The 14,919-nt window shown below is 42.9% G+C and overlaps 1 protein-coding gene across 2 annotated transcripts in view; it reads left to right on the top strand.

The window, feature by feature from the left end:
• Positions 1 to 14,919, top strand: part of Pde7b (phosphodiesterase 7B) — a 302,172-nt gene that overhangs the window by 153,186 nt on the left and 134,067 nt on the right. The window contains exon 1 of one of the 2 annotated variants that reach the window (XM_055599418.1): positions 8,160 to 8,428. The exons of the other annotated variant lie outside the window; for it this stretch is intronic. Coding sequence (XP_055455393.1) covers positions 8,191 to 8,428 — 238 coding nt within the window. The 5' untranslated portion in view covers positions 8,160 to 8,190. Of the gene's footprint in view, positions 1 to 8,159; positions 8,429 to 14,919 lie in introns of those variants that run through there. 2 annotated transcript variants of the gene reach the window in all.

Genomic DNA, 14,919 nt, shown 5'->3' with positions numbered 1-14,919 from the left:
CTCTCAGCTTTCTCTTTGTTTGTAGACACTATCCTTGGGTGACAGGAAATATAGGTGTTCTTTACCAGAGCAAAGCACTCAGGCTTAGGAAAAGAATAGCAAGAAAGACGACGGAAAATAATACAGCAAGCTGTGTTTGCAGTTTCTGACAGATGCTTTCATTTATTCTAAGCGTTCTTGTTTAGTTAACTATACAAATTTTTAATCATATAAATGTGGCGGTGCTCTAGCCTCCTGCTCTTGATTATGCTTGTCTTCCAGCTGATTTCACGTGCCTCTGGCTTCCGGCACTGCGTTCTCATCAGTACTGCATCTGGGGCTGCAGGAGTTCCAGCCCATACCTGCTAAAAAAGGGCAGCCTGTAGTCGAATTTATTCTACTTATCTTTTGTGCTTTGTGTTGTGCTTTCCCAAGGCGAAATGAGAAACAGCAGCGCGGGATGTTTCTCTGAGTCAGCAGCACCATTGACCACTGGCTCTAACGCCCTGAATGCCTGTTTTCTTTCTCTATTTCTTTTTCCATCTTTATTTCTTCGTGAAATCATATGTTCACCGTTCATTCATGCTTGGGATATTACAGTGGGGGGAATTACAAGGCTTTATCCAAAGACCACCTTGTGAAAGTCTTTAATAAATCAAATGAAAGAGCCAGCCTGGGTGAGAGTACCCCCAATGATGGATCTCAAAGGCTCAGAGCCTTGCCTGTACATACACCAACCATTCCAAAAGCAAGATGGGGTCTGTAAGCATTTCTAAACCAGTCTCTAACCACCTCAGAAATGGTAAAAAGGTACAAGAAAATGCTTAAACAAAAGAGGAATTGGAAAACTGGCCTAGGTTTTATTGCACATTTGAGGAGAGCAGACTTAAAAAAAGAAAAAAAGAAACAGCATTGGGTTAGAAAGTTGAAGACTCTCATGGATGTTCATTGCAGTGGTTTATACTTAATAGCCAACCTTTTTTTTTTTTTAATTTATTCCATAACGACAACAACAACAAAAAAGTGAAACAAACTGAAAAGCCAAGTTGTGGTTTGATGCTGTGAAAGTCTCTGGATACAGCCCTGCTTCTTGTGTATGTGGTTTCTAGTTGCCTGTTTCCCTCAAGAGTCAAGCCAGCATGATTTGAGAAGCCCTAATAAGACAGACATAAAATGCTGTCATGTGGTAGTCCCCTAGACTTTTACTCAGAATGGGGTAACACACCAATGCCCTTGTCATAGCTAAAAAAAAGTTGGGGAGATGCAGAGTTTCACATCCTCGTGTGGACCTTCCAAATGGGATTCTGCAAGTTAGGACTGGAGAGACCTGTCTGGTAAGAGCATACGACCTGAACTTTGTCTCCATCACCCACCTAGAAAGCCCTGTGAGGCCATGTCCAGTCATGTAATCTCAGCACTATGGGAGGTAGAAATAGGATGCCTAGGGCTTGCTAGCCAGCTGGCTTTGCTGTAGATTCAGTGAGAACCATGTCTCAAAGGAGTAAAGCAGAGAGTGATGAAGCAAGACACTGGAAGTCCTTGTCTGGCCTCCACACATGACCATGCACACACACACACACACACACACACACACACACACACATCCCTACACATAGACTCTACACATACATGCTTGAATACACACAGGAGTATACACTCACAAACATACTCATACACAAAGAACCTGCATGTTGAAGGACTCACACATATTAACAATTGAATAGCATTGTACCAGAATACCACCCAGAGGCCCCTTTCGGCATAGAAATCATGTGTAAATCATCACTAAGAGATAAGAGACAAAACTGAGAAGAGCAAAGCAAAGACTCCTGGGAAGCAGCAGGGATCCAGCCCACAAACATGAACTGGTTGAAAATTTGCCTTGTCTGAGCTGACTTTGCATTCTACACACATGAATGAAACGCAGAAATGGGTCCTGTTAGAAGTCTTCATCCCTTATCTTTTCTTTTTCGTTTGTTGTGTTGTTTGTGCCACAAATTTTTCCATATCCTATTAATAGCCTTGCTTGTTTTCATCATTATAAAAGGAAAACCCTTTGCCTTACCATTTTTCAGAAGCTCTCTGAGGATAATATTCCCCTCCACTCTCCTTGGGATCCCCGAAGGCAAAACTAATTCTTCTATGCGTTCGAGAATCATGCATCTTACTTATACAAAAATAAGAAGGTAGAAACATATTTCAAGTTTTTAAAACATTATATTTGGCTCTGTACACTATACTTCCATTAAAAACACACATCAAATGTAAAGCCATTAAGAGTAATTCAGATGCTAAAAATATTTGAGGAATGAAGACCCCAGACCAATGTAACCTGAGGTTCTCATAAGTTTGTCTGGGGAAATGGGCCAGCGGGCAGCTTGGAGGCACTGGTCAGCATGCACATATGACCCAAAGCTACACGGTTTGTGAACACCAAACACACCTGTTAGTCAGCATAGACGAAATGCAGTTCCCCATGGAGAGGCCCCACACAGTAGACAGAGCCCTAAATGTCATCCAGCAATCACCCAGGCTGAAAGTCTAGGCCTGGTTTATGGGAGTGACACCGCCAAAATGCATGTGCAAAGATGATTCCGCCTGTTGAACCACCCCTGTCAACACGCGTTGTCCTTGTCTGTCCAAGCTGATGAAGACGTCAATCTTTTTCATGATTTATGCAGGCCTCCACCACTTCAGCCCTTACTGTTTTCCTGTGGGTCACCCCACAGCAGTAGCTGTCTAATCCTTTGACTTTGGTTTGTCGTTGTTGTTGTTTGGACTTGTGTGCTATCATGAGAAGGATGAACTTCCCAAGGGACCAGCTTTAAGGATAAATGGATTGGGCTTTTTAGCTTTCTAATAGATCACTTTAAAAATACAGTCAAAGTTGGAGCTGAAGTAAATTGTTGCCATGAGCTCTTTGTTGTTATTTTGTTGCTGTCTTGACACAGGGTCTCGCTGACCTCAAATGTGTGATCCTCCTGTCTCAGCATCCCAAATGATAAGATTACAGATGTAAACCACAACACCCAGCCAAGTATAACGTCTTCAACTTTTAAAATAATAATATTAAATGTATAGCACATTTCAGATTTCAAATCACTCACTTTTCTAAACTGTTTAAATTCTCAAAAGATCGCTGTATAATGGCTAAGGTGTTTACTGCTCTCACACCCACTTACAGATAAGACGTTAAATCCGAGGTCAGACTCACTTAATGGTGAGTATAGTCTGAAACCCAGTGCTTGTAATCCTTAGATAACTGGTCCCGGAGGCATTTACACCATTCATTGTTGTACGTCTTTCATTTAATTTAGTATTTTTTTTTCCAGTAGAGACTCAAATATAAAAGTATGACAAGCATCTCCTCCCACCATTTATGGTTTTTCAGAATCAAAAGTCCTGAAAAGGCTACAGTCATAGGAGGCCTGGGTCTCAGGGTTGAGAACTGGTCCCAGGAGGAACACAGGGCCACTGCCACAGCAGCAGGAAAGAAAAGAGTGGGAAAAGCAAGTCTTACTGCCACTTTGGCCTCAGCCCTTGCTGTAGTGTAGGCTCATTTGCTATTGAAAAAGTGTCAGAGACAGTCAACTTTGCATTACCTAAGACACCTAAAAGCCAAGAAAGGGGACTGTCATCTGCTAGAACCCTGGTCTCCCCTTCTACTGGGGTCTTAGCAGCAGAGCCCACCAGCCTCCAGTCCCTGAGTCAGGACTCATGGCCTGCATAGCTGCTCCGTTTTTGTTGCATGATTGCAGAGTGAATAAATGATAGGGTAGAATTTAGATACCTGTTACGAAATCAAACTAAATCTGTCAGCCGAACCTCTTCTATTTCCTCTCTCTCTCATCTTTCCTCATCTTGCCCTACCTGCTCTCCTCCCTGTCCATGCGACAATGGAAATATGTGCTGCCTTGTATGGTCGGTCTGTAGCCCAGCTCCTCTCCTTACTTACTGGCATTGTTCCTTGAGATTAGCTAAGGCCAAAGTTATTACATTTCTATTTCTCTTGAAGGACACTGTAAATTGTTTGAGCTTCTTCTACTTGGGCTGTATTAAACAAAGCTAAAAGACCTGTGGTTCCTTCCTTGCTCATTCTGTATTTTATCTGAATTACAATTGTGAAACCAGAGTGGCCAAAAGATGGGGGTCAGAGGAAGTTTACACATTCATATTTGAGCTGAACTGACAAAGAAAAAAGTGTGGAATAAAACAGAACCCTCAAACACAGAAGAATAATGAGTGATGGAGACTAATAAGGGCATAAATTAGTTTCAAAATCATCCCAGTGAGGTTATCACTAAATGAGGAATCTGCTAATAGACTCCATAGAATAGAAAGTGGCAACAAATATGCTTCTAAGTTTGGAGTGAAATAATATTCTCTAGATTATAAGAAGTTTAAACGGTTGATTTCCATTTTTAAAATTATATGTAATAAATATAAATATACTATAATAATATATAACAGAACATCCGATGTCTACACAGTATTCTCAAAACCCTTGGAATGGAAAGAGTTCTTCAATTTAGTTCAGAGATTAAACCAAGTACATACATGTACAGCAAAGTTTTTAAAAACCAAATTCAATTCCGTTTGGGGAAGCTCTTTGTTTCTTCCGCCTTTTGCTTTTCTTAGCCTGTGTATGGATGTGCGTGGAGGCGCTGTGGAGGTGCGCTAGTACCTTCTGCACAGGCAGCTCAGAAGTCCATATCAGCTGTCTTCTTCTGTCTCTTTTCCCCCTTGTGTTTTTTGAGACCAGCTTTCTCAGGGAAGCTGGAGCTCACCCTATTGGCTAGACTGATTGTCCAGCAGCCTCGAGGTCAGCCTACCTCTGCTCCAGCACTGGGGTTATGGATGCATGCTTCCACAGCCAGTGGAGATCCAGGCATCCTTGTAGTTACCCAGCAACACTCCACCCTCTGAGCCAGTCTCCCCAGTCCTGGAACAAGCTGGAATTTGGGGGATTTGGGGAAGTTGCATCACACTGCATCCACACAAAAAGAGAATCCTGTTTTCCAATGGTAGACCACCTCACAAGTCTACGCCAGAACTTCCTTTCCGTAGCACATTAATTCCCGATAGCAACTTTTGTGAGAATTCTCTAGTAGATGAGGCTTTGCACCCCATGTATTTTCCCAAGCCTGTTGACCCAGACTTCTGGCTCCCATCATATCTCAGGATGAACGATGTTCACCGAGTGAGGGAAATCACAGCTTCATAAGCAAGCTCTCCTAGGGTAACTATTTGAAAGACCAGAGACATCTCAGACTGAGATTAGTCATGGAATGTGACAAAGCCACATTTCAGAGAAACACTGTGCTGCTAGCTTTTAGTCTGTAAAGTGCAAGCACCTCATCAGCTCCTCCTGGTCTCCTGGGCTGCTGTTGAGCCAAGAGTCTCCTGAGCCAAGCTTTCTCGCAAGATTTCCTGTACTTCCTGTCTCTGTGTGAGCCATAAATACCCGAGGACGACCTTTCTTGTGGTATTCTTGCACTTCTGCTCTGGGATGAAGATAATCCCATATTGGGGGGAAAATTTTAAAATTGTGAAAATGTTTTTGACATACAGACCTTCAAATGAAGTGGGCTCCCCTATAGAGACAAAAGTTGGAAATGATGGCTGTTTTGGCCCTAACTCATCTCCTAGAGGAAACATTCCTAACCAGTGCTCCAACATTTTGTAACCTCTCTGGAATATTTTTACGAGGAAATGTGTGGAATAGTATAAGAGATGAGGTAAAAATGTGTATTCTTGGCTTTTAAGAAAAAAGTCATCTTGAGGAAACTTACAAGAAGAGCTGTGTTCTTAACGCATCTGTGATATATCATATCGTATATTTGTTCTCTTTGTTCTTCACCCCTTTGTTTCAAGGGTCAGGATATCCTGATGCTAAGCACTCTTGCAAAATAACCGAACAAAAATAAAAATAGTCAAACACTTAGGAAACCCTTCAGTTGCTAAGTCCGGGATGTTTGTGACCGAGGAGTGAGTTTAAGACATTATTCAGGAAATATGGTGTGCTACAACCGCCCAGATGTGCTTGTTAAGTAGAAGCCTCTGATGCCAGCGATCCTTGATGCTTGAGTCTATTGAAAGAGTTGTCACCCTGCAGACAACTGATTGCTATATGAACTCCTTTATCTCAACAGGGGGACTTAAAGAAAGACATCTTTCAGATAAAGTAAATCACTGATTTTTGCCCATTGGGTTGTATAAATATGTAGTTATAGAAAAGCTGCAATATTTCACTAATGAAATTCTCAAAAAAAAAAAAAACCACTGTCTCAATTTTATATATATATATATATATATATGGTTTGGGACCTTTTTTCATTTACTGGGAAAGAAAACAGGTTTGCAGTATACTTTTTCATCCATAAGAGAAGACAGGAAGAAAAAAAATCACTTAATTCATTATGGAAAGCCAGAGTTATTAACCATAGTTTCAGAAGAATACTGACAACAAAATTACAGTGAGCTCTACCGCTTTCAACTTCAAACACAGAAAGAAGTGAGAGCAGGGTGATGAAAATAAAACAGTCTGCAATGGTCTTTCTCCTCTCCCCAAAATCTCCTCTCTTGCTCCCCTAAAGAAACATCAAATGATTGTGTGATCAACCAGCCGTAGGAATGTAGAGCGGGAGCAACAGCTTGTACATCAGCAAAAATAAAAGTGCCAAGCAAAACAAAGGCCTTTGCAGTGCGGAGACACTGAGCTCCAAGGAACACGGGATTGTTACAATGTCTTTCAAGAAAATAGGGGTTTTCTATGTGAATGTGCAAGTTCAAATTGCTCCTACAAACCCAATTTGCTGGCAAAAACGCCAAACATAATACCACCCCACCTTCCTTTCGGTCCAGGGCCTTTCACATAAGCGACAGGGGGCATCTTTCTCTCCGGGTTGGCTCTGACTTCCAGGGTCAGCTCCTTCATCTCCGAGCCTCGGGGAAACAAGAGGCCTGGCCCACAGTTGTCCTCAATTCACCACTCTGGGGTGGGAACACAGTAGTCAGTGGCCCAGATATTAAGCCCACAGTGTGGTCGCTCTGAAAAGAATCATCCACGCTTTCTTTTTCAGGCCATTTATGACCCCCTACCAGCACCCTTTAAAATGATGACTACCCTTTGAAAATGGGTTTTTAACCACCCTGTGCCACGTGTCCAGACTAAACAGAAGCCCTGTGCATATGCATAAGGACTTTGACGCTTCCCTAATCCACTTCTTTCCAGTTAGCTTTGGAATGTGATTCAATGTTATTTCCTTCCAGCTTGAAGGGCAGCTGAGGTTACAAACGGATTTGACTAATAGACCAAAAACCCGGTTAGTTTGCAGAGAACTTTGACAGCAAAGGGGGTGGGCCGTGGAAGAAGGAAGGAGAGTGTTTGAACTGTGGTCCTTAGGATCAAGCCCTCCCCTCCATCCTGTGTGGGCACAGTGAGTGGACAAGGCAGGCCCCCCGGCTTGGCCCTCCGGGGAGAAGCAGCTGCAGATGAGCTCTGGCAGTGCCCAGCTTCCCGTTGGGATCCGCAGGACCGGAGTCTGGGAAGCTTCTAGGCTCCCTGTGCCGCAGGCTGACCCCTCACCTGACACTTCCAGAAAACTAGGCTGTGAGGGGGGCCCCCTCAGAGAGCCACGCAAAGCGGAGCCCCGAGTCTTTGCTTGAAGTCTTTCATGGCTAAGCCACTTGACAAACTTGACCAGCAGCAAAAGAGCTCATAGAAAACAAACAAAACGGGAGGAAGAAGAGGGAAGGCGAAGGCTGCAGCCTCGATGGCTTTTCTTTTTCCCTCCCCGCTGTCGTTCCAGCTGTAGCCTGGGATTAATTAAGTGCTGTGAATTCGGTGCCTGAGAGAGAAGGGGGAAAATGCATTGTATCTCTAAGGAAGGAAGGAGTCCAGAGACGGTTTCTCAGCAGTGAGGGACCCTAGGCGCTGGCTGCATCGGGTCTTGTCGCCAGTGTTTTTGTGCAGGGGCTGGGAAAGCCAGCTGTGCCAGGCTGGAGGAGGCTCGTCTTTCCAAGGCTGGAGAGGATTTCACGCGGGTTTGCCTGCAGCTGCCCGGGAAGAAATTCCCCTCTGGTGGCGGCGGCAGCAGCAGCAGCAGCGGCAGCAGCAGCGGCGGCGGCAGCAGCAGCAGCAGCAGCAGCAGCAGCAGCAGCAGCAGCAGCAGCGGCAGCCCTACCTCCTCTTCTGGGGACCAGGGCAGAATGCCTGTGCTAGAGCGGTACTTCCACTCTGCAGAACTAGGCAGGAGGTGGCCGGCCACGGAAGGTGTGCTGTCCTCCTCCCTCGGCAGCAGGCCGGGGTGCCAGCAGGGGCCGCTACCCTGGGACTTGCCAGAGATGATGAGGATGGTAAAGCTCGTTTGGAAGTCGAAAAGTGAGCTACAGGCAACCAAACCGAGAGGCATTCTGGAAAATGAAGATGCTTTCCACAGCTTCCCAGGTAAACTGACTGTGGGGTGCAGAAGGGAACCTGGCCAGGTCCCCTTACTCGGGGTACCGTTCTTGAGTCAAAGGATGAAGGCAAGCTGTGCAGACAGGGTTCAAGGGCTGCCTGTGGATGCAGGAGGACTGTTGCATGGAAATCAACAAACCTAGCATAGGGGTCAGCATGCTGCAGGCTTGTCCTGCAGAATCCACAGGGTCAAGCCTTCTGAGTTTCAGACCCCAAGAGGAGAGTGTGAAACTGTATTCCCTTTAATCTCCACCCTACCCCTAACATTTCTTGTCAATAGTTAGAAATGTCTCCAACAGACTATGTTCTTTGAGTTGTTTTTTGAGCTTCTTGATGTAAAGTAAACACGTACCCTCCAATTTCTAACTATGCAACTTAGGTAGTGCGTGCATCATGCCTTCAGTACTGAGCGTGCTCTGCCTGCTTTTTCAGTCCTTGTAAGTTAATAAACTACCCTGCCTCAGTTTCCTCTTTGGCAAGTGGTGAACAATACTCCTACAGAGATGAAGAAAGCTCAGGTCACCCACAAGTATGAAGATGAGGCAGGAGGGCTTTTTTTTTTTTTCCATGTCATAAGAATGTGCCCTTTGGGATGGGACAGTCAGCTGGCTCTTGCCTGAGTGTCTAACGGGGTGGGGGTGGGAGTGGAGCAAAGATGCTTTGGGACCCTGTGAACTACAAATGCCACAACTGACGGCTGGGGGCTCCCTTCCTGTGCTGAGTCTGTTGGTGAAAGTTTGGAAAGCAGTGGGTTCATTTGAGAAGAAAGCATCTGAGTGTATTTATGCCTTTTAAGTCCTGGCCATCCCCATGCAGTGGAACCCTGATGTGCCGTCAGCAATGAGATGGGGTAGATGGAAAAGATAGACCAGAAATTACCTCTCTTTTTCTCATGGAAATGGGCTGAGAATTAAAAAAAAAAAAAAAAAAAAAAAAAAAAGCCCTGGTTTGGTTTTAAACAATTCATGGCAGAAAGGTTTGTTGTTTGTTTTACATTAAGTTGCCTAGTAATTTATAAAGAATATTATTAAAAAGTAATCTTCTGGGGGTGTTGAAAAGAAGAAAAAAAAAACAATGTTGTTCTTTAGTAAACAATGAGTATTTGAGCACTTAGAAAAGAGAAGCAAAGCAATCAGCCTGAGGTTTATGTGGCATCTGCAAGATGGAAGCCAGTGGAAATGGGTCTTGGTCAGAAGAAATGAGGTAATGGGAAAGTCATTCATATTTCATGTGTTCAGGGCAAGGAAAACAGAAAAAGCCACCTAGGCAGAAAACACAAGTCCAGCACTCCAACTGCCCTTTCCCTTGGTTTGTGTCACTAACTGAGATGATTAAAATTCATACTTCCTTCCATAAAACTTTCTCCCCCATCCCTTGCCACTGGTGTCTGTAGGGAAAGGTGCACATTAGTCTTTCCATGTCACATGTGTGGTGCCTGACCCCAGAAGCACCACCACCCTGAGCCAGCAGATCTGGGTAACTCTCAACCCTTCCCATTGGTTCCTTCCTTGCCTCTGGCCATGGGAAGTCCAGACACCTGAAAAGAAAGAAGCACCCATCCATATCCTTGTCGTCTTGCCTGCAATGAGGCAGGCTCTGTTTGAAGGCCTCCTCCTGGGATGTCCATTTGTCTGTCTCATCTTTCTCAGGGAAAGAAAAAGTCCCATGGTTTCTGATGTGAGCACAGAACGTGCTCACCCATTAACACAGGAACAAGATGATGAAACTGGAGATGAGTATCTTTGCCTTCTAAGCTGTCTCCTGCCTCATTCTGGCCCTTAGCTCGTCTCTGGCCACCCCCTGTGTTTTCTCTGCAAGCCACAGGTGATCTTCAAAGACATCCTTTCCACCATTAGACCACAGCAGTAATAGCTTGGGTTGTTTTCAGTTATATGTGGGATAGGGTTAGGGGAGTTATGGTAGAGAGCACCAAAGCAAAGACTACAGGAATCTCTCTCTCCCCTTGCCCTACTCTTACCTCACAATCCTAAGTCAATTTAAACTTGACAATATTAAGCAGCTTTCTGTGCATCAAGTGGTGCCTGCCTCCAATCCTTGCCCTGTGCTTAGAATGTCTGTCTTTGGCTCAGCCAACTGAGGATGATCTATTCAAACTGCAAAATCTAGTTCAAGCCACCCTGCCCCATACCATCTTCCCAGAGAGCAACTTTCCTGAGATGCATGGCTGTCCGAGGAGTAAGCTCAAACTAGGCATTGCCTAAGATATTGCTCACTCTAGAAACGTGTTTCCAAAGTAATAACAATAACAGAATAACTGGAATCAGACTGCCTCTGTAATTTGTTGAGTTTTATCTATCATTTAATCCCAGTAACACTCGTATCTTTTTGTTTCCTTTGTTAAAGCAAAAGATCATCTAATTAGCTAGTCTCTGTGTTTAGAAATGAGTTGACTAGTTAAGAAAAAGCAACATTTGTTCCCTCAGAGCAGAATCTCAACAGTGAAACTGAGTCACAAAACTTCTACAGGATCAGAATACATGGTAGGTGTTTAGACTCACACTTAAGGTAGGATGTGGTTTCTGGAATTACCTGTTGGTGTGGCAAACGTGAGAACTCATGATTCAAATAAACTTCAGCCAAAAAAAAAAAAAAAAAAAAGAATAGCTTTTGAATTTAATTTAGGTTAAAGGTTATTTACTGGTACATGTTGTTTCTGTGTCAATGTGTGTGTTTACCAAAAATATTTGCCTGTAAAGACAAGCCCACAGAATATTACAGGCATGCCAATTAACATAGGTAATTATGGGACTGTTGACTCTTGACTTTGTTAAGAATCCTCTGCATTTTAAATAGTACAAGCATGTCAGTTTCCAAATGTTTAAATACATTTAAAATTCAAAACCAAAACCAACCAAAACAAAAACCTCAAACCAAAAAATAATAGTATCATTTAAAATGTCGGGATTGTGTCTTCTATACATTTTTCTGCTTGTTGGGGGAGGGGAGGCTTTAGCTTTGGGTAGAAGCTCAGTCACTGGGAAGGTGTGGGAAGGTCCTCCCTGGTCCTCAGAGCTTGCTGCAGTGCCTGGAGAGCAGCCACCAAAGATGGGACTGGGGCTAGAAGGTGGGTAACAAGTCGCTGGTTTACCAAACACTAGAAGTACAAATATTGCTGCAGTCTTGATTCTAGTAATGAGCCAATGTAAGTTCAGATAGGACCTGTTCTTACCTGAATAAATAATTTGACTTTGAGATTCCACCAAAAGAACTGCAAACTCTGTGTCTACCTATCTTTCCTTTCGGTGTTTCCAATGTGAATTTTTTATTAAATTTTAGTTATTTATTAAGTCTGTTCTCATTTTAATAGCCTCTAGCTGCAGAAAATATATGAAAGCACAGAACTCATTTGAAAGAGAGAGCACACAACCCATTTTCCTTCAGCTCTTACTTGTCATGTACTTCAAGGAGAATACAAATATCAGAAATGTGCTTTATACTCAGCTCTGAATATCAAATGTCAGACAAGAAAATCTCCAAAAAGATTACAATTCCATAAGTCTACAATTAAATTGACACCTAAAGTAGCATTTAAAAATGTCTTAAGTAGCAGACATGACATAAATTTATGCTTAAAGAGTGAACACTCCGATCTTTAGAATTCAAGAAGTAGTTATTGGATGCTTAGTGTGGACTGTGATAGACAACAGTGGGTGAGTGATGAAGCAAAGGTTTAAGGAGAGAGGAAGGGCAGCACATTCATGAATCTGAGCTCTGTCTGCAGCTTCAGCAGGCAAACAAGCGCTTGCTAGTTTAAACGTCTCTGTCCACTTAAAATATTGACTGGAAAACTGGTGAGACAAAACACACTTGTAAAAATTCATGTGCACTTCCAAACACTCTTTGGGGCTTCATGATTTCATTCAAAACAGAACAAACCGCTTTGAGAAAAGAATCAATTAGCCTCAACGCTGATATTAATTCATAACATTTTTCTGAGGCTACTGTCTGTGGAAGTTAGCCTATTAACCTTCATTCACTCCATAGCTTTAGAGAATGACGTGATTGGTGATGTCATCCCTCCTTTCGGTGGGCCTTAAAAGCAAATCAAAACCAAAAGACAAGCCAGGTATTCTGGATCATGCCATGACTCTAGCATCTGAAGGCTGAGACAGGAGAATTGCTGAGAGTTTAGGGACATCCTGGGCCACATGATAAAACTCAGGCCAACCTGAGTTACAGAATGAGATCCTTCCTCACAATAAATAAATAAATAAATAAATAAATAAATAAATAAATAAATAAATAAATGTAAATAAAAACAAAAGAGGAGGAGGAGAAAACAAGCAAACAAAACTGAACATGTGCCTCCCATAAATTCGTCTTTTCTCAAGGACAGACATCCAAATGGAAGACAGTTTCCCCAGCTCCCTAATTCCAGTTGGCTCCAAGTCCTTGAGGGAGGCTTAAGAGATGACTGAAAGTACAGAGCTGAGATTGAAGCCTGTTTAAACCCTGCACGCACACCGATGGGCACGTTAACCGCATGTTGCCTCAGTTTCTCTTCTAGAAAAGGGAATAGTATTCGTAGAGCCTTCATATTAGGTTATTGAGCAGATTAAAAAAACTGATACTACTAAATCAGTCTAGAAAGACCCTAAACACTACTTCATTCTTGGGAAAGGGTGACTATCACATATTCACGCTGACATTCTGGCCCTGATGCCACCTCACACATGCTCTTTCCTCCACTCGGTCACACGGCCTTAGTCTGGCCTCATGTTGCTCTATCTGGAATCTTGCTGTTACCTCCAACAGCAATACATTCCCCACATCTCTTCTCTCTGCTCTGTGATTCAGATCACCAGTGATAAAATCATAATTTCCTCACCCCTCTTCAAAATCCTTCAGTGATGTGCCTGTTGTCTGCAAAGAAAATTCTAGAACCTTTCACCCTGCAGAGAGCTCTCCGTTCTCTGGAACAACCTGACTGTCCCTGATGGCTTCTGAGCTCTCCTCCTAGTCAAGGCAAGCCTCTCATACCTCCTCTCTGCTCTCCACTCACTGTTGCCAAGTCTTAACATGACTTCCTTCTCAGTCCCCAGTTCCTCCCATTCTCTAAGACAACATCCACATTCTGGGCCCTTCACAAAGCCTTCCTATGATTACTGAACTAAAATATGGTTGGCCACGAGGGTTTTGCTCATGGGGATTCAATCGATTGTGGCTTGAAAATAAAAATAACAAAAAACACATCTGTACAGAACATATGCAGGCTTTCTCGTCATCCCTTAAAGGGCTATATGATAGCTATCTGCACTTTGTCACCGTACCGAGATTATGAATGAGCTGGGAGTGGTCCGAGGAACGCAGGAGGGTGTGCATAAGCCGTGTGCCAACACTTAGCCATTTTACCTGCATGGGTTTCATTACCCACATGACGTCCTAGAGCCAGAATGAATAACCAGCGATGGCTATGTGCCTTCCTCTCCCTGATGCTCACAGAGCTTTGTTCAGATTTGTTTCACAGGCAAAACACTTTTGTTATAGTTGTTGTAGATCTGCTTCCTCCCCTCCTTGAGTCCCTGTTCTTTGAAAGTCTAGAGAACATCCTATTTTCTTTGTGTTCTCCCTAACGTGTTTTTCTTGTCAGCCACTCAATACATTTTGATATGTGAAAAATATTATCAGAAAGAATAAAATCATTTACAAGCTGTTATTAAGTACATGAATGAATAACTCTTCCCCAGAACAGATAATTCAAGAAACATGAATTCAAGTTCTTCATTTTAATGGAATCATTTTTAACCTTCTACTCTTGCAAAGGATCAGGATTAGTCATTATAGCTTTTTAAATAAAAGAATATACAAGAGCAAATTTCAAAATTGAAAACTAACGTATGATAGTACTTTGTTCTTCAAGAGGTGATAATTACAAACTTTAAGTACAGATGCGTATCAGTTCTGGACACATTTTTGTACTTTTCAAGTAATTGCTATGTTTTAGCATCTTGTGATGATGTACCTAAAGTTTCTAAAGCTGCTTTGGTTTTGGGTTTTTTCCTTGTTTGTTTGTTTTTATTTTTGCTCTGTTCTGTTTTTTAAAAACAAAACAAAAACAAATAATACTCAACATGTTCCCCAGCATGGTTTCAAAGACAGAATGAGTAGTCTCTGTTTACCTGGCCCTACCAATGATCTTTCCTGCTGCTGGAGAATGCTCTTCCCATATCTTCTGCTCTTTGCCTGGAAGCAGTCTTGTTTCTTTTCCTTTCTTTCTTCTTGCTTTAAATAAGCTTCAGGTAATTGCATGGGAGAACTGACTTTCACACCAAACTTACATCTAAAAGGAAGATGGATACAGAACAGTGAAAGCTCCTCGATGTCTTTAACTCACAGAAAGTGTGTGCTTTGCTCTAGTGCATTACATTCCCTGGCTTTGGTTATCAGTCACTTCACAGTAAGCAGATTCCATCTCACCCTATCAAAAACAACAAAGCTCACAGCATAATACCTGTGGC

The sequence above is a fragment of the Psammomys obesus genome, unplaced genomic scaffold (assembly GCF_907164565.1).
Source record: "Psammomys obesus unplaced genomic scaffold, mPsaObe1.curated_primary_1811, whole genome shotgun sequence".
In the NCBI taxonomy this organism is placed as follows: Eukaryota; Metazoa; Chordata; class Mammalia; order Rodentia; family Muridae; genus Psammomys; species Psammomys obesus.
The sequence above is the reverse complement of the archived record's forward strand: the minus strand, read 5'-3'. Positions and strand labels throughout refer to the sequence as shown.